The sequence below is a fragment of the Pleurodeles waltl genome, chromosome 3_1 (assembly GCF_031143425.1).
Source record: "Pleurodeles waltl isolate 20211129_DDA chromosome 3_1, aPleWal1.hap1.20221129, whole genome shotgun sequence".
NCBI classification, from domain to species: Eukaryota; Metazoa; Chordata; class Amphibia; order Caudata; family Salamandridae; genus Pleurodeles; species Pleurodeles waltl.
Genome location: NC_090440.1, coordinates 1,694,768,873 through 1,694,787,444, shown reverse-complemented (window position 1 = coordinate 1,694,787,444; position 18,572 = coordinate 1,694,768,873). Strand labels below are relative to the sequence as shown.

Here is an 18,572-nt window from a genome sequence, read left to right as displayed (position 1 = left end):
TTTTCACCCAACACTATCATCTACCGCCTACAATCCACTAGTTTCCTTTTCTTGTTCTTGATGTCTGACATTGATGCTTCTGAAAACTGCACGTAATGTTTTTTTAAAACGAAAATGTACTTATATCATCTATTTATCCACTCATTAACAACGCCTTCAGTAATCAGGTCAGAGGTATATCTAATCCATTGTTATTACTCTTGTCAGCATGCCATCTGTAAATGACTGTACAAACTCTCAGAACGATTGCACAACGAGTCTGTCACTAGGCTACAATTTTACTTACCTGTCTGATCAGTGGGCTGAGCCAGGGACATTGCCAAGTTTTTATCTAAATTCCCTCAAATTACTTTTGTCCGTATGTCACTTTTTCATGCTGTTGTTTGAATCTCAGATTCATATGTAGCACAGCTGCCATTGAACTGACATTCCTAAAACGTCATGCTATCAGTCCATAAATGAACAGTTAGGTGTTGTGGCTTCTGATTACCTGTACTGTTATAGCAGTGTCCCTAGAGTGGTATGGAGGGCGTCAAAGCCTCACAAAGGAAAGGCCACTTGGTAACTGGATTCCCCATACCTCTTTAGAAATATGCATGTAAGAATATGCTTTATACACACGTGAACCACGGTGACCTCATTTGATTAATACTCAGTCATCCTATCTATAGCACAAGAGAAAATTAAAGCATAGTGCCTGCAATTCCCTTCTTTTTACTTGGTTACCTTCTTATTCTTGGATATCTTTTGTAGTGATGAAGACGGGTGAGAGTGGACTGACCGTGTTCCGCCTGCTTACCAAGGAGAACCACTGGAAATGGGTGCAGGCTAACGCTCGGCTTGTGTACAAGAACGGGAAGCCTGACTACATCATCGCCACTCAAAGGCCGCTTGTGTAAGTCATGCAGAGAAACAATACCCTTTGCTTTTTTTGTTACAGTTCGCATACTATCAGAAATGGTTACAGCATGGGGCCTTCAAATCAAACCGAGCTATCAACTGCTCGCACTGAAGCTGCAAGCTCCGACTCTGCAACTTCTTTGATTTTTATGTTCTTCTAAACCTTCAAAATATTTTCTGAGTTGTATAGTGTATGATTAACTTTACTTTACCTACTTACACCTGTCAGGAATCTACAAAAGTGTTCCTTACAAGTAAAAGCCCATTTACATGTGTGAAGGTCTCCACCGAGAATGCGGAGTCCTCTGCACTAGTAAATCCCACACAAGAGGATAGAATTGGATGTTCCAAGGCGGGGTTTTGCTTGGACATTTGTGAGCACCCACAACATGGCTGTTTGTCACCACTCAAAAACTCCTCCCCTCTTACACCCTGTAAAGGATCTGAGCTTTACTCCAGCCATGGACAGGCGTAACTGTCCTTCCACAGTCGGAAAGGGAATGGATGATCACCATATTGCTGGGGAAGTGGAAGAATCGATTTCTTCTTAAAGAAAACTGTTTTCTGGATCATAGTAGCTTCATTGATAGTCATAAGTGCTTGAATAATTCCCCACTGCTTGTGTGGACCCCGGAACACCTTTCTGCGTAGTTATTGTTCAATGGAAATTACATTGCAAAATGTCTTTATCTATGAGTTCATGTAAAAGCATAGACAATGGAAGTCTATCAGAGATAATTTTTTTCCTGAATGTCTATAATGTTGAAATTGAACTTCTAAATTGAGCTGAGTTGCAACATCGGTTAAGCAAAGTCCCTTTTAAGCATTGTGTACATGATGGAAAAAATGCAGCGGGGTAGGTTTACATTAAGAGTAAAGAAGGAAAGGAGGCCTGCACCTTTAGGAAGCTAGGAGGCCCCCCTTACTGCAATGCACTGTACTGGCAGGTGGCTTCCAGAGATAGTTTATTTTCCAACCTGTTAGAGTAGGATCTGTGGATACCTGTGAGGAGTCACACTTCTAAAAAATATTATTTTCTGTCAAGAACTCATTTTGAACATTTTTACTTGACTGACTAATATTTTTAATCAGAATGCATCTCTTTTTCTAAGACCCATTCATGTGGAAGTAAGATGGCAGTTACAGATGCCCACAAATTGTGTGTGGTCTGGCTCCCTGTATCTCACTCTGTCAATGAGTGTGACATTTGTCAAAAAAAGGTCTAAAAGAAAACTCAAAGACAGGGACTGCTTCAGGCATATGGGCATGACGCAGGCCATGAGGGCTGGAGAGAGGAAGAAGAGGAGGCTAGACAGACCAGTCCGTCAGCTAGTTTCTTTGAATGTACCGTCAGCTGAAACAGTCTCCACAGAGGGCAGTCTACAGAAAAGAGGTCAAGTTGCAGAAACAAACACCAGCACCATTCTCAAAATTCTTGACGTCATAGAATGTCGATGCTGAGACCTATGATGTCACCATCGAGAGGCTCTGCTCCTACATGTTGGCCATCAAAGGATGGATCTATTGCATCTTGACACAGGTGGCACTCAAAATAGCCAACGTTAAAACACTCAAGATCAACAATTAGAAGATTACCTTTGTCATCAACGGATACACATCATGTCAGTTTGGTGTTGACCCATTTGCATCACCCATTAAAGACCCAGCATCTTCAACAGAGCCCCCATCAATATCAAAGAGACCTACATCGATTTTGGAACACTCGCCATCAATCAACATAAAAAAAGTAACACATTTCTTTATCATCATTTCTGGCATTGTCTCTGTCTTCCTTTATCCAGTCTCGCAGTTTTCTTCTGCAGCACAAACATGCTCCTGTCCTAACAAGAACTGAAGAGAAGAAACCACTTTTAATCCATTAGAACGCCCTAGAATGGTTGCAGATCCATACACAGCCCATTTGCTACATCATCCATTCAGGCCAATGAAACCATTTGAAGTTTGGGTCCAGACACCTAACACATGTTGATCTCTTCCAACCTAAGAAGACCTTTAAAGTGGAAGAGCTCTTCTCTTACCATGGCATCTCCACCAAGCATGCCTATCAGCAGAAGACCTAGATCACACTCATGATCACAATCTCCTTATTCTCACTCATCACACTCTTTCTTCACTCTAATGTCACCAGCTCATTCTCCATCCAGAGAATCTCCCTTAGAGAATATTCTAACATCCCAGACAGTTCTTCCCAGAGGAGCAGCAAGACTAAACATTCCTTTAGTGATACCTCAACTGTTGGTGTCAGTCATACTGGCAACATTCCAGCCAAGGCAGAGCCTAAACTTCTTTTGCCTCTTGTATCAGGTCTACTGGACATTGCAGAGGAGAAATGTATGACTCCTGCAACACTCAAGGCGGCAACCCTCACATTTTAAAGTAATATAAGCCACCACAAAAAGACACAGAATTCCTCAAGACTGATGCTAAGCTGGATTCAGTCATAGTCACAACAGTCAGGCGAAAACATTAATTGTTTCAGGAATCTACTGCTCCACCTGGGAGAGACAGAGAAAAAGGTAGATGAGACAGGCTGTAAAATGTGTGATATGGCCTCCACTCATTTGAAAAATGCCAGGACTAAATAAATATCATAGAGACATATGGGAGGGCATCAAATTGTCTTTCTTTGATTATCCAAAATATTAGCTACAAGAAATTATGGAAATGGTTACAGAGGCATCCCTAGTTTTCAAACAAGTAATTAGCTCAGCAGTAGATTTAGTTGAGGTTGCCATGACTAGCTACTTCCATGGAATTTAACAAAGGAGATCCTCATGGATACACTTATCATCCTTAAAGCCCAAGGCACAATAAAAAAAATGCTAATTTGCCTTTTTTTGGGTCAGCACTCTGTGGAGAATACACTGAGGAAGAGATGCTTGGGGTGGAAAGTGAAGTAGAGATCTTAAAGGGCATTGGTCTGAAAGAACAGAAGCTCTGTAGTCAACAGTACAGACCCAAAGGTGGGTGATATTTCCATCAGAGTGTTCAGTCCCCAAAATGGTAGTACCAGTCTCAGCAACATTGGAGAGAACTGGCAAGACAGTACTATCAGAAGCAAAAGACCACTCCCCTTAAACCATCCGGTTCAAGAGGGACAAATTCATCTTGCAACAGACAATGATGGCTTAACATTCTCCCTACAGTTACCCACTCCTGTAGGGGGAGCTATGACATCTTGCTTGGAAGAGTCAAAACTAATAACCACGAACAGATAGGTTCTAAACATCATTCAAAGAGATTCAAATGAAGATTGTTTCTTTCTCAAAGGAAAAAGATAGACTTGTATCTCCTGAAGAGGAAAATAAGTGTATTGAAGGCTTGCAAAAGAAAGCAGAACACAGATCCCTAGGTACCCAGAGCCAATAAAGGAGCTGCACCTTGCAATGGGTATTTATTCTACACTAGGCATACAGAAATTCATTTGGTGAAACATAAAGAGTGAAAAATCGGTATCAAGGAAACGTTTGTATTTCGAAAATGGGCACAAGATCAGGTGTTGAAAAAGCAGTGGTTATTTGCACATCTCTGAATTCAGGGGTCTCCATACTAGCATGTGAATTACAGGGCATTTCTCAAATAGACGCCCTTTTTACAAACTGACTTACATTTGGAAAGAAAAAATGTAGAGAAAGACAAGGGGCAATAACACTTGTTCTGCAGCTCTACGTTCCCCCAAGTCTCCCGATAAAAATGGTACCTCACTTGCATGGGTAGGCCTAATGCCTGTGACAGGAAACGCAAAATGGACACATCACATTTTTACATTGAAATATGATGTGCTTTTTGGAAAGTGCCTAGCTGTGGATTCTGGCCTGTAGCTCAGCTGGCACCTAGGGAAACCTACCCATCCTGTGCATTTTTGAAAAACTAGACACCTAGGGGAATTCAGAATGGGGTGACTTGTGGGGCTCTCACCAGGTTCTCTTACCCAGAATCCTCTGCAAACCTTAAATGTTTGCCAAAAACACTTTTCCCTCAAATTTCACTGACAGAAAGTTCTGGAATCTGAGAGGAGCCACAAATTTCCTCCTGCCCAGCGTTCCCCCAAGTCTCCCGATAAAAATGGTACCTCACTTGTGTGGGTAGGCCTAGTGCCCGCGACAGGAAATGCCCCACAACACAATGTGGACACATCACATTTTCCCAAAGAAATCAGAGCTGTTTGTGGCAAAGTGCCTAGCTGTGGATTTTGGCCTCTAGCTCAGCCGGCACATGGGGAAACTTACCAAACCTGTGCATTTTTTAAAATTAGACGCCTAGGGGAATCAAAGATGGGGTGACCTCTGGGGCTCTCATCAGGTTCTGTTACACAGAATCCTTTGCAAACCTCAAAATGTGGCAAAAAAACTCCTTTTCCTCACATTTCGGTGACTTGACCCCAAACAGCCACAGGTGAAGTACTCTCATCATGGATGGTAGTTAGCACGTACACATCCCTCCTGTCTACAAATTTCAGAGCTAGCAGGTCATCATTCGGCAAGGCACTGCACTGTCCCCTCTCAAGTTTTTTACATACAAGCTCCCTTGGATAGCCTTTCCGGTTAGACCGGATTGTGCCACAAGCAACAGTGTCCACTCTGAACAACTCCCTGAACAACTGAACTCCATTGTAGAAGCTATCTACATACAAATGGTGAGCTTTGTTAAACAGTCATCTACCAAGTTCCCACACAATTTTCTCACTAGTTCCTAAAGTGGGTGGACAACCAGGGGGTTAATTCTGGAATCCCTACCAGTGTAGACCTGGAATTTATAAACATATCCTGTACTACTTTCAGACAGCATATACAATTTAATTCCATACCATGCCCTCTTGCTAGGAATGTACTGCCTAAAAACCAAATGACCCTTGAACAGGACCAAAGACTCCTCCCCACTTATTTCTTTGCCTGGCACATAGACCTCTGAAAACCGATCTACAAAATGATTGAGGAAAGGCCTAATCTTAAAAAGACGGTCACAATAGGGGTGATCGCGTGGCAAGGCTAAAGCATACTCAACAAAATGCAGCATTCGAAGAATAAGCAAATACCGATTACGAGTCATCATTGCAGAAAATATAGCCGTTGCCATCAAGGGACTAGTAGACCAATACGAAGCCAGTGACGGCTTCCTTATCAACCCCATCAAAAAAGTCAAACCCAAGAACTTTTTCATCTGTTCCAAATTTGTGGGAATCCAATGGGTAGCTCTAGACTGAGGCCTAAGTCTGGCAGCGTTGTCCCTCAAATACTGCTCCGCATACAAATTAGTCTGCTCAACAATCTCTTCCACAAATACATCGTCCATAAACAACTCAAAGAAATTGACAGGCAAAACGTTTTCTGTATTTACTCTACACCCTGGGAGCCTAGTAAAGGCAGGCAACTGTGGCTGCTCCATGTTTGGGGCAACCCAGGTGTCAGGTCTTCCAGTGGGAAGCCTTTCAGTCAATGGCTGCTGCGCCATTGCCACATCGATTTCCTCCTTGAAAACATGCCCACTGAGAGTGACTTCCTCATCAGAAGACTCCTCTTGGACAGAAATCTCACTGCCAGAATCTCTCTCTTCCTCCTCTGCCTCAGATGCAGAGTCCGTCTCATAATCATGGTCAGAAGACGACTCAAAAAGCATGCCAACAACCTACTGAGCGGTCACTCTGCAGCTAGCCATGATCCTTTCTAAGAAGTGTAACATGACAAATGCGCCAACAACAGCCAGCACTGTCTAAAAAAGTAATAAACAAAATGTGGCTTTATCACAAAGAGTTATGTACTCAAAAACTATACCACTTATTTGAATGAAAAAGTTAGACTTACCAGCAACTAATCTGCACAGACACAGCAATCACTAATAATATCCCACTAAAAAGAAAAAAAGAAAAGCAAATTAGACATAAGACAGCACAAATATCATTGTGCACACATCTAAGGACAATTTCACACACAATCCTGCATCTAGTACACCACCTACAAACATGTCATTCATGCATGGCAACAATACTCCTTTGGAGTAAATTTACTTACCTAAAACATGCAACTGTGCAAACCGCAGGTCAACCACTGCCAAAACGAGCCACAACAAAAGAAGCAAAAGCTTTGAACTAGAACAAAAAATAGAAATAAGCTGTTATAATCACAAATGCAAATACTTCGCCAGTTGAGAAACATCCCACCACCAAACATTTAGAAATTTTCCCTGGTGTCTAGTGGTCTCCGGGGCAGATGGGCCTAAAAACAAAACTAGGCCAATCTGCCCCCTAGGAGACAGAAATGGCCACCAGTATTGTGCTGAATCCTTTACCCAAGGGGCCACCACCCCACACAAAGCACACACACAAGATCCCTGGTGCAAAGTGGATTCTGCCCCGGGGCAGATGGGCCTAAAAAAAAAGTGTTTCACCCCCCCACACAAAAAATCTAACCACACAACATCCCTGATACCAATGTGGCTTCTACCCCCCCCACCCCCTGGGGGCATATTGGCTTAAAAATAATGAGCCAATTTGCCCCCAGGGTAGCCAGAAACGGAGTACAAGATTATGCCCTCTTGGGGAGCAACCCTTGCCCAAGGGGCCACCCCGCACAAAAAACGCACACAAACAAAATCCCTGGTGCCTAGAGGGCATTCCTGCTGCCCGATCGCAGCAGGAATGCTAAAAGAGCCATCTAGGGAAAGGAAAACCCTTTTCTTTCTCCCAATGCCTCTTTTGAAGCAATCCTCCCCGGCCGGAGGAGAAACTTCTTTTCCGTAGACGCGCTGGAAGCAAATGGCTTCCAGTGCGTCGGGTGGCCTCTAATGATGTCAGCGTAATCGTCATTAGATGGGGGTGGGGGGGGCAGGGGTGCAAAGGGAAGCGATTTCCCTTCCAGCCCTGCCTAGGGAGGCCCTCGGGGGGACCGACAGCACTTCCCCCGAGGGCCAGGTGCAGGACGTAATGGTTATTTACTCCAGTATTGGAACTTTCATAGATTCACATGCTTGAATCATTCCCCGTCGTCGAGATGGGAGTCCCGGTACAATTTTCATAAGTAATGTTAAAACATATTGAAGAGAAAAAGGCCCTAGGCCTCTTCAATTTGATAGTCTATCAGAGTCATTTTGTGAAAAAGGACCAAACTTGATCCTCCACCAATCAGGCAACAGCACCCTTCAGAACCTCCTGAGAGAAGCTCTAGCACCTCAGATTTTCTACCGCACGTCGTGCTAGGGAGTCTCCTCAGAGCTCTGCTCTGTTTTCACACCTTTATTCAGCTCTTTTTCTCTCAGAGAAACTCATTTATTTGGATTTGTCAGCTATTTTTCAACTATGTCTGACAAGGAAAAGAAAAGTCTCTTTAGAGACTGCAAGACTTGTGGGAAGAAAAGACTGCATTCTGGAGATCCTCATCAAGATTGCATTTACTGCCTCTATCCACATCATTCAGCCAAGGACTGTAAGATTTGCCGTACTTTTTCTTCTAAGACCTTAAAGGATAGAGAAGGCAGATTATTAATATGGCTGCAGAAACTGAAACATAGGAAGGATCCAGTTTCTGATTCTGAGAGTGAGGAATCATCAACATCCAAGAGATCATCTAAAAGGGCAAGATTACGCTCTAGATCTCCCTCACAAACCTCAAGGAAAGCCCTCAAAAAGACTGCCTCAGGGTCTTATAAGGGTCGCAGCCCATCTTCTTCCCCAACTAAACTCTCAAGTAAAGAGGGGAAAAAACATTCTTCCAGTTCTGAGAGGCACAGGAAATCCTCATCTGTTCCACCATCTGTGCCTTTCAAAAAGCCATCTTCTGTGACTGGAAAAAAGGCCTCGTTGACGGATTCCCCGTCGACGGCACCGTCGGTGGGCGCATTGCCGACGACACCAGCTACTTTAGGTTTTCCATCGTCCACGGCTCCGTCGGCGACATCGTCGATGAGTACACCACCGTCGACGAGAACTACAACGACGACATCAGCGTCGACGACCGTCTACACCTCGTCATCGTCGACGGTGCTGATGTCAGTGTCAGCTTTACAGTCGTCGACGGTAGACTCGTCGCCGAAGCTTGCTGCTATTAAAATAACGGTGTGACCAGCGTCGACGGCACCGTCTACGACAAAGTCAGTTTACACGTTGTCGACGAGATCGTCCCGTCGACGAGGGAAAAATATCAAAAAAGAACAGAAAAATTAACTCCAACCCACACTTCACCTAGTAAGGTATCCTCCCTGGTACCAGTACATCTTTTGGAGGGAGATGGAGATTCAGATGAAGATGGGCCTTTTGGAACAGCCCACAGCCCCTCTGAATTGAATGTAAAATATCAGGAAGAGGAGGAATATGAGGAAGCTTATGATCCCCAGGCTTCCTTGGAGCATCAGCAGTATCAACAGGGAACGTATATCCCTTCCGACCTGCTTACTGGCCTTAGAGCCATGTTGGTGGATTATAACAGAAGGTTTCCTCCACAAGGAGAACAGCCTCATCCATCGCCCATTTCTGGTCCTTCTACTCCACATCAAAGACCAACGTCTTTGCATCTCACAGATGTGGCCACCCCAGACATGACAATTCCCCAAGACACTGACATTTCAGAAGGAGATCAAGAAGAAGGAGAGCTCATAGATACTCAGAGTGGGACGACTATATTATTCCTGCTCCATCTTCTCCTTCTCATTCGAAGGTGGAGTCCCCACCTGAAGACATTGGAGGTTTTCACAATCTCTTAGAGAGGGCAGCCAAGCGTTTTGCATTACTGCTACCTACGAAGCAAACAGATTGTTTCCTTTATGATTTTAAAGAGCCCTTCCAGAAGTCTGTGCGCTCTATCCCGATGGTGAACTACTTGTGGGAAGAAGGCCTTAAAGTCATGACTAATCCAGCAACAGTCACAGCAGTTTTACCACGTCTGGATAAGAAATACAAAGCTCCTGATGATGCCCCAACATGCTTGACAGGCCATCCTCCTCCAGATTCGGTAGTAGCTCAAGCGGCTCAAAGAAGATCAGAAAATCCTTCTGCTCCGATTTCCGCGCCCCCAGATAAGGAGGGTAGAAGGCTAGATAACATAGGAAAAAGATTTTCTTCTATGGCCAGCCTAGTGCTTAGAGCTACCAACTCCTTGGATATTTTGTCTCGATACGACAGACAGCTTTGGGCGGATATTGCACCTTTCATTAATCAACTGCCGGAAGACGTAAAATCAGAGGCAAATAAGACTGTACAAGAGGGTCAACGCACGTCTGCAGAGCTTATAGACTGTGCAATGGATATAGCGACCACTGCTTTCAGACAGCTTGCAGGTGCTGCTGTATTAAGAAGACAGGGCTGGCTCAAAGCCACCTCATTTCGTCCAGAAGTCCAGAATAAAATCCTAGACTTACCCTTTGATGGCCAAGCATTATTTGGGAAAAATGTGGACGAAGCCCTACAGTCAATTAAAACGGACACGGACACTGCAAGGTCATTAGGGACCCTGCAATATCGGAAATCGTCCTTTCGTCCTAGGGGGCGCGGCCAGCCCTCTTACAGAGGGGGATATCAACAACAGAGATACTCTTCCTATCCATCATCTTCACAACAATATCGGCCATACTACTCCCAAAGACAACCGACTCAACCAGCCTATAATAGACCGGCAGGCCGTGGACGCTCAACCCGCCCTGCTAAAGATTCAGCTCGTAGAACCTGATGTTTTTGAGGCGCCGGCTACGCCCAGTCTTCCTCCTGTCACCCTGGGCAGAAGAATTTCCTTATTTCTCAGTCAATGGCAAACCATTACGTCAGACAAGTGGGTCCTACAATTAGTGGAACGGGGCCATACTTTAGAATTTGTCCAGAAACCTCCCTCCAACCCTCCCCGCAGGACTCCTTCAAGATATCCTCAACAACTCAAAGAAGAGGTCTACAAGCTCCTTCTCAAGGGAGCTATAGAGAAGGTGCCTCGGGATCAACGAGGAACAGGATTTTATTCCAGGTTCTTCATAATTCGAAAAAAGTGGAAGGATTGGAGACCGATCCTCGATTTAAGGCAACTAAATGTATACCTAAAGAAGCAATCGTTTCGAATGATCAGCCTGCAAGACGTCCTTCTGCGTCTCAATCAAAGAGATTTTATGTCATCGCTAGACCTCAAGGACGCATACTTCCACATACCAATCCACCCTGCCCACAGAAAGTATTTGAGATTTACCGTAGCCGGGAGCCATTATCAATATCGCGTCCTTCCCTTCGGGCTCAAATCAGCCCCAAGAATATTTACCAAATGCCTAGCACCAGTGGCAGCCTTTCTCAGGAGAAGAAAGCACCAGGTCTTTCCATACTTAGACGATTGGTTAATAAAGGCAAAGACTTACACAGGAGCACACAAGTCAACAAGAAAGTGTGTTTCCTTACTGACCAATCTCGGATTCACGATCAACTGGGAGAAGTCCAACCCTCTACCAGTACGCAGTATTACTTTTCTGGGAGCAAAACTGAACACGGAATCCGGCATCGCATGTCCCACGTTAGAGAGACAACAAAGGTTACTAACCCTAGGGAGTTTCATACACAAAAGACGAAAGGTTACAGTCCGTCTCTTCAAATCACTATTGGGCATGATGTCTTCATGCATACCTCTGATCCCTCTGTGTCGGCTAAAGATGCGCCCCTTGCAGGAGCAGCTAAACCGTCAATGGCTTCAAGTATCAGGAACTTTCGAAGACCAGATACAAATTACTCCGATAATGATCAAAACCCTCAAGTGGTGGTCTCAAAAGCATCATCTCTCAATCGGTCTCTCGTTTCTTCAACAGCCAGCCCCGTGGACCATAACAACAGATGCCTCACTGGAAGGCTGGGGCGCAGTATTACAGGACCTGAAAATAAGTGGCAAATGGCCAACTCATCTGGCATCAAGGCATATCAATTGGCTAGACCTCAGGGCAGTGCACCTCGCCTTACAAGCGTTTCTCCCAAGAATCTATGGATCGCGAGTGGTGATAAGAACGGACAACACCACTACGATGCACTATCTCAACAAACAAGGAGGTACAAGATCTCTCACCCTCTCCAGGGAAGCCCAAGTGATCTGGAACTGGGCCTCGCAGCAAGGCGTCACACTGTCGGCAGTGCACTTGCCGGGAATAAACAACAAGGCAGCAGATGCAGGCAGAAATCGGACTGTCACGAGTGGGAACTAGACCAGACGGTACTAACCAGATTTTTTCCCAGTGGGGAACACCAACAGTGGATCTGTTTGCGAAGAAGGACAATGCCAAATGCCAGTTCTTCGCAAGTTGGCATCACCAAAAGGGATCTTGGGGGAATGCGTTTTCGATAGTCTGGTCAGACATCTTTGCTTACGCCTTTCCTCCCATTCCGTTGATCCCAAGGGTCCTCACGAAGATGAAAATAGAACCGTGCACTCTCATACTGATAGCCCCGTACTGGCCGCGCCAACATTGGTTCCCAGAGCTCCTCATTCTCTCAGTCAAACCTCATATTCCGCTGGAGCCGTTACCTCATTTACTAACAATGAACAACGGCCAAGTTCGACACCCCGATCCGCAGTCAATGCGGTTAGCAGCATGGCTCCTCACCACAGAGAATTTGCGCATTTGAATATCCCGCAGGACTGCAGAAATATTTTGTCACAGGCCAGAGCGGATAGCACTAACAAGGCGTATCAGTGTAAATGGAAGAGATTCTGTGCCTGGTGTCATCAGCGTCAAATCAACCCTCTTCTTTCACCACCAGAAGAGATGTTGCCGTATCTCTTAGAGTTAGCTCGATCTGGCCTAGCACACTCGTCCATTAAAGTTCATGTAGCAGCCATAGCTGCATACAGACGTTCAGATGACACACCCTCGCTCTTCTCGGCTGATTAAGAGATTTCTAAAGGGGCTGTTCAGGGTTTACCCTCCTTTCAGACCTCCAACTCCTTCGTGGAATTTGAACATTGTTTTGGCACAACTGATGAAGCATCCTTTTGAACCGATCCACCGTGCTTCCCTCAAACATTGATCGTGGAAGGTTGCCTTATTGATAGCTCTTACATCAGCTAGGCGGGTCAGTGAGGTACAAGCGCTCTCCATCCAAGAGCCATTCCTGCAGCTTAAACAAGATAGACTACTAATGCGCACTAACCCGCATTTTATTCCAAAGGTTCCGTCAGACTTTCACATTCACGAACCTTTGGTCTTCAAGTCTTTTTTCCCTCTTCCATCTACTCCAGCGGAGAGAGCATTACACTCTCTAGACGTGAAAAGATGTGTTCAATTTTATTTGGACAGGACAAAAGCTTTTCGGCGCTCTAATCAGCTATTTGTGGCGTACAGTGCTCCTAGGAAGGGGTACCCGCTATCCAAGCAGAGTATTTCTAGATGGATCGCCTCTGCTATTCGCTTCTGCCATCAGGCAGCGGGCAAACCTTTGCAGTCATCTGTGCATGCTCACTCGACGAGAAAAGTCTCATCGTCAGCGGCACTGTTTGCCGGAGTGCCACTACAAGACATATATAGGGCAGCAACATGGAAGAGCTGTCATACCTTTACTAAGCACTATTGCTTGGAGTCCCTCTCGCACGGAGAGGTAGCAGTGGGCCAAGCGGTTCTCAGGAATCTCTTCAGGTGAAGGTGAGCCATTTCTCCTACATCCCTCCATCCTAGAAAAGGTATGCACATTGAAAAAAAAAAAAAAAAAAGAAATGTATCTAAAGATAAGAGAACACTATCATAATCCCATAAGTAAGCGGGTTGTCAGATATTGATCAGGTTACATTAGTGTCTTATCATGTTTTATTACTGGTTTGATATTCAAATTTCATCATGTATCTTCACAGGAATATCTCTATATATATTAGAGATAAAGAGATACTTATATTTATGTATATATACATGTGTATAGATAGATGTGTATATATGTATATGTATATATAGATATATATTTAGGGACATATGTCAGTACACTCATATACTTCATCAATTTATACATGATGATAAGAAGGCTTTGTGGTCTAAGATAACCTGTTTATTAAAGAGGTTGTCATTTTACAATGTGCATAGTTATTGCTTTCTACTCTGATTCAAGCATGTGAATCTATGAAAGTTCCAATACTGGAGTAAGAAAATAAGTTACTTACCTGTAACTGTAGTTCTCCAGTATTGGAATCTTTCATAGATTCACATGCGACCCACCCACCTCCCCGGAGAAGCTCACTTCACCTCTTTCTTTCTAGTTGTACATATACTCAACATAATATACGCACTTGTGCTTGGAAAATCTGAGGTGCTAGAGCTTCTCTCAGGAGGTTCTGAAGGGTGCTGTCGCCTGATTGGTGGAGGATCAAGTTTGGTCCTTTTTCACAAAATGACTCTGATAGACTATCAAATTGAAGAGGCCTAGGGCCTTTTTCTCTTCAATATGTTTTAACATTACTTATGAAAATTGTACCGGGACTCCCATCTCGACGACGGGGAATGATTCAAGCATGTGAATCTATGAAAGATTCCAATACTGGAGAACTACAGTTACAGGTAAGTAACTTATTTTCCTCCTGGGCACCCGAGCGATGCTGCCCAGGACGTAACCGTTACGTCCCAGGCACCCGAGGGGTTAATGAATTCTGTTGTTATGAAAAGTTTGCAACCATACTAGACATGGATTTTGCCCCATGGGATTAGGCATTTTTGGATCTTAATGAGATTGAATATACATTTGTTAAATGTACTAATTTCTAAATGGTAGGGATTATCAATCATATGCAACCTTTGTCAAAATGGTATGCAGGATCTAAAGCATGTTTTATTTGTCTGCCCTGCCTTCTAGTTGTGTCATAGCAAGCTGTCTCGATCTCTCTTCTTGAAGTTTCTGTGAGAACAACATCTGAGGCCTTTCAATTGTTATATAACCCTCCAAATGAAAAGTTTTGTACCCGGATTTTTAACTTTTTAAAATCCTTTTTAAATCTGTATTGAAAATGTTAATATGAATATTGGTCCTCAGATCTGATAGCTCGATTGTGTGGTAGGAGGGAAGTAGTTTAATCGCTTTTATGGCTTATTGTCCGTGTTTTATATTTTTTAATACTCCTGTTTATGTTGACCTACTCAGTGTTGCAAATTATAAAAGAAAAAGCTTGAATAATTCAAAGAGAATACTCTATTGGTTTCAGGAGTGTTCCACTGCCAATTCCAATAAAATTAACATCAAAGCATCATCGGTTCTTACTAAAAGGCAGAACTTGTCTTCTGTTGCAATAGTGGGTGAAAGAAAGAGCACCATCAAGCCAACATACTAAAGGAGTTTACTCCAGGTAATCCCTGATGCTAAAGAAAAGCCAGGCTAAACAATACAACCAATTTTGAATCTGATATTTGTCAGCAAGTTTATTGCTGAGGAATAATTCTGAATGCTGGCTCTCTATCAAGTCTACCTGCACGAAAAGAGACAATTGATGAGACACTGTACATCTCACAATATCAACGCTAAACTTTCTGGCATGGTGGTGCAAGAAAACCCTGATTCAAACAACATCTGACAATTCAAGGACAATAGACAGATAGAGGGATGACTTAGCACGTTTATCTTCTAGAATTCCAAGTAGTGCACTTGGGGCCATATGTATGAACACATTTTCCCATAGACATAGAATGGGTAAAAACCTTTGATACATTCGTCCCATGGTTCTGAAAGCTTTCCTTCCTTGTCTATCATTAAAACATACAATGCAAATACTTTATTTCGATCACTAAGATCATCAGAGCACAGGAGGAAATAAACAAAATAGAAAATGCTGTTGCTAAAAAGAAAATACAAATATTAAATCATACAAATAAAAATACACAAATATAAAAACAGGAAAATGCAGGACTTCCTACAAGCTAAAAAAACAATATACTAATTCATGGCTTTCTCATAAATTCCTAACATGGGATATTAAAAACAATATGTCAAGTTTAGGTTTAGGTTTGTTAATACAGAACCAATGTCCCCATCAGTGCATACCATAAATGAAATGTATCATAATGACAGCACATCCACATGTAATCATCATTTCATTGACATATGGTACACCTATTTCAAAAGGTCATAGGGAATTGTTACACTCCAAATACATGTAGTCTGCGGGTACTTGTTCTCAAACTTCTAAAAGCGTCTAAATGACTGCTGGTGCCTAGGTTCTTGCAGAAGGGAAAAATCCACTTAACCCAAAGCCTGCAGTACTGAGGGCAGAAAAAAATATGTGTTCTAGCGATTCATTACTCCAGTACATGCTGGGCACCGGTCGTCCCCCTCCCTCTCATCATGCCATTTGAAACTCAAGGCTCTGACCGGAAGGGTGCCATATCTGAACTGAAGATATAGCTTTCGAGCTAAGGGTGGTACATTTTCATCAATGGTTGACTCATAATGCATAAAAGGTTTGGAATCAATAAAAACATTGTGAGGCTTCCTTCACACTGGGACACAGTTTCTACAGCTTCCAGTACATGTTTTTGATCCTATCTTGAGGAAGCATACACAATAACTCAGGAAAGGACCAATAAATGTCAAGACCCAACTTCTGCAGAAGCAATTTTGTGATACAAAACCATGGGTTTTTCTCTATACCCTGTAGGTCTTATGATAGACCTTTACTATGTTTGCAGTCTGCTGGGTGAGTGCCAAATGAGCCTTTTCCATCTGTGGGGCCCAGCTCAGATTGGGTGCCATTCTAATACCTAAATACTCAAAAGCAGACACCCAATCAATGCATGTATTACCTACCAATATCTGCCTGTTACAAAGGATCGTCTTGTTTTTAGAAAATAACAAGCATTTGCTCTTGGCACTATTAAGTTCTAAGCCCTGCCCAACACAAAAGGAAGAAGAAAGGTCTAAAAGCGTTTGCAGCCCCAGGGGTGATTTAGAAATCAATAGGGTATCAGCTGCACAGAGGAAGGGCAGAACCCTCCTTCCCCCAGCTTAGGCACATCACACCCATCTTTACTAAGCTGGTTGATCACCCGATTAATATAAAGAAAGAACAGGATGGGGGTTCAGCTACAACCTTGTCTGACTCCCTGAACTACCCTAAAAAGTTCAGTCACCTGCCGATCTGCTCCCCAATTGACCTGAACCATATTTCCTGTGTAATGCTTCACGAAGATATTCAAGATAGAAGAGGGGAAACACATATTTTCCAGTACTCTCGACAATTTTTCTCTCGGACCAAATTGAACGCTGTGCGTAAGTCAACATATATCTTTCCCCTTCGAATAGCACCTCAAGCCAGTAGATACAAGCAAACTGTAAGACCTGATCTAGTGTACCAGCATTGGTTCTAAAGCCTGACTGCAGGTCAGAAAGAATACCTTCTTCTATAATCCAGTCCTGCAGATGTGTCAGCACTTGCTTACAAAACATATTTTGAATAGAGTTGATTAGACTAATGTGATGATAATTCCCCGGATTGCTCCGGTCCCCATTCTTATAAATTGGCTGGATCTCTGTTAGCTTCCACGAGGAGGGAATCTCTAGGCCTGACAAAATAGCAGTGGATACGATGTTAATATATGAATGTCACACCTCCTCTTTCACTTTATTCAGATCGTTTGGGATCCTCCCTGGTCCTGGGACACGATCTGAACTACAAGAGTTAATAGCAGCCAAGGTCTCATTAAGTGAGAAAGCAAAGATGTTTACATCATCTTGGTCATCCTCCTTTATAGCACCCCCATTGGTATACAACTTACTGAAGTAGGACACCCAGTCACCCGGTTGTACACAGAAATCCATCACAGTTTGGGGACCTTTTAGGCAGGCTGCTGCAGTATGCCAAATGGTATGGCTGCCTTTAGTGGTCAAGGCATCATGGAGAGTGGACCACAGGGAATTGTCTCACTCCTCTTCAGTAATAAACAATGCCTGCCTATACCGAGCCCTACAATTTATTATATTGAGGTGTGAGTTAGATATAACTGCAATAAGGGTCTCTTTCTTTGCTAACCTGCAATTACTATTAAACCAGGGATTTGTCTTAGGCCTCTTCAACCCCGCCCCTTGGATGTTTTACCTAGCAAATCCCTAATGAGTGGAAAAAGTGGAGCATGACTGAAGCTTAACGCCTCTCTCCTTGAATTCTCTGGAAGGAGTGATAAATAGTCTACTTCTTTCTCCATTCTAGCAATAACTGCCTCTAAGGCTAGGGGATTTTTTCGACCCATTTCCATGCAATGTTCTTCAGGTTGTTGGTTGAGGAGAGGCCACTCAAATCTCTGGAACCCCTCAAAGTGGGTTTTAACCTAGAGTTATCAGTTAGAGTTAGGGTTAGTGCTTATGGTCACTGTCTGATCTATTTGCCACTTCCCTATCTAACACTACAGGCTATGGCTTCACGTCAACCAAGAAGTAGTCAATCTTACTCTGGTGCCCAGATCTATTATATGTAATTCTTCCCAGACAATTGGATGATGTCCTATCGTCTGTCGCTCTAAGATCAAAATTAAGGGTTAGAGACAATACCTTTGCTGCTTTAGAGGACCATCTCACACATGGCAAGTCAAGCTGAGCAATAAAAGCACTGGTTATCCCAGGCTGCTATCAGTTCAGAAGGATTGCCAGTTAAGGGTTCAAATGGGGTGTTAAAATCACCTGCCACCAAAAAGAAACCATTCCTATATGTTCAGAAAGCACCAACTCGACTGTATTTAAGACCACGGACTCT

General features: G+C 43.5%; 1 protein-coding gene across 1 annotated transcript in view; it reads left to right on the top strand.

Moving 5' to 3' along the window:
• LOC138285509 (aryl hydrocarbon receptor-like) overlaps nucleotides 1-18,572 on the top strand; it is an 811,968-nt gene that overhangs the window by 627,505 nt on the left and 165,891 nt on the right. The window contains exon 9 of the mRNA XM_069225503.1: nucleotides 754-895. Coding sequence (XP_069081604.1) covers nucleotides 754-895 — 142 coding nt within the window. The remainder of the gene's footprint in view (nucleotides 1-753; nucleotides 896-18,572) is intronic.